Here is a 1,765-nt window from a genome sequence, read left to right on the forward strand (position 1 = left end):
GTGCTGTGGAGGAAACCTGGGGCCTGACATGGAAAAAGAGCATGTTTAAAGTGCTGCAACAGTGGATACCCAGCAGAAAGACATGAATCACTGAGGTGGCTGCTGGGACAGTAAGCTGGACTGGGACAAGATCACATGAAGTTGTAGCACAAACACTGGGTACCTGGCATTGTCTTACTTAATTAGTTTAATATTCTGGTTGCTGTGCCCTTTCATCTCAGATGTGACACCCACAGGTGTGAGAATATGTATTAGCAGTGCATCTAGCAATAAGAGGACTACCACATGCTCAACACGGTATCAACAGATAGAATGCGGTTTGACAAATGGTATAAAGTAGCAGCTTATGTTTTATACTATATTCCACATACATGTAGGTTAGCAGGCATGGCAAGCCCACACCTGTAACACCATACTCAGGAGACTGAGGCAGGGGCATAGCAAGTTTAAGATCGTGTCTCAGAATAAATAGAGAGAACAGAANTTAAGTCCCAGGCTAACCCATACCGCATGCAGCCACCACTCTACNTCTATTTGCTGAGAAGAACCTAACATTGTCTTTAATGCTTCCTCGACACTCAACAGTAGCAAAGCCTGGAACCTACCTCCCCCCTCAGCCGGTGTGGAGAGGCTCCGATCACTTAGACTTGCCGCCAACATCCAAGCTGGGAGGATTCTTTTCCTCTGGGTAGGACGTGGCTGGTGCTCACNGAACGCTCTGCATTCACCTGAAGAGGACTAATAGAACCATAAATTATTTCCTAAAGGTAACCACCTACCCTTAGTGAATCTGAAAAAGGATTTAGTTTGAAGGAAATTAGCATTAACATAGCTATCCACACGGTTAAAGTTCTTACAAGAAATTCATTACCTATTCACTTAACTGTCAGCCTAGCATGACCTCTACAGACTAACTTAAAAACCCAAGGCGTTGTAACATGCATGATGTCAGTTGTCTTCTCTCTCCCTGAAATAAAGACCAGGTTAGAATGNTGCGTCTTACAATTCTCACCATAGGATCTATGGTGGGACACTTGGTCTTGGTTATTTCAGNGCTTCCTTGCAGCTGTGAGGCACCAGTTGTCTTANCAGGTAAGTTAACCACAGGGGACTTCTGCATCTCACTCAATATATCATCTTCATCAAGCATCTGACTGTTTCTATAAAATAAAATGGAACTTGGTTTTCTATTAGTTATAACAAATGGTAGCAGCCTTGAGGCTGTTCAGTTCTATGCTTCTGAGAACCTCTCACTGTTCAGCTCATTCTGTCCAACTAAAGCCTAAAACCACAGTTAATACTACAGTACATGTTTTTCATATATTATCACATCATACATTAGTCTTTAAAAATCATGGACCAAGGCTGAAGAGATCGATCAGCAGCTAAGAGCGCCCACTGTGGACCTGGGTTTAGTCCCAGAACCCACATGATGGCTCACAACTGTCTGTTACCTCAGTTCCAATGCCCTCTTCTAGCCTCTGTGCACATCAGGCACATAGATGATGCACTTACACACATACATGCAGGCAAACACTCACATACATAAAATGAAACTAAATACACCATTAAAACAGAAGATGAGAGATTTCAGAAACATGTAGCTCAAGAGTCTGAGTGACAGTTCTAAATTTTTCTTTCAGCAGTTTTAAAATAAGGAATAACCTCTTTCAAAAGCAGACTTGAACTTCAATGTTAGGAGTCATAATGCATGACAGGAACTATCCTCCACTCTGTACTTGCTTACCCACTCCAAAGCCGAGGC

The 1,765-nt window shown here is 42.7% G+C and overlaps 1 protein-coding gene across 1 annotated transcript in view; it reads right to left on the bottom strand.

The window, feature by feature from the left end:
• Positions 1-1,765, bottom strand: part of Aplf (aprataxin and PNKP like factor) — a 42,454-nt gene that overhangs the window by 29,056 nt on the left and 11,633 nt on the right. The window contains exons 4-5 of the mRNA XM_029478224.1: positions 1,013-1,160; positions 508-738 (exon numbers count right to left, since the gene is read on the bottom strand). Of these exons, the coding sequence (XP_029334084.1) occupies positions 508-738; positions 1,013-1,160 (379 nt within the window). The remainder of the gene's footprint in view (positions 1-507; positions 739-1,012; positions 1,161-1,765) is intronic.

Source organism: Mus caroli, chromosome 6, assembly GCF_900094665.2.
Source record: "Mus caroli chromosome 6, CAROLI_EIJ_v1.1, whole genome shotgun sequence".
NCBI classification, from domain to species: domain Eukaryota; kingdom Metazoa; phylum Chordata; class Mammalia; order Rodentia; family Muridae; genus Mus; species Mus caroli.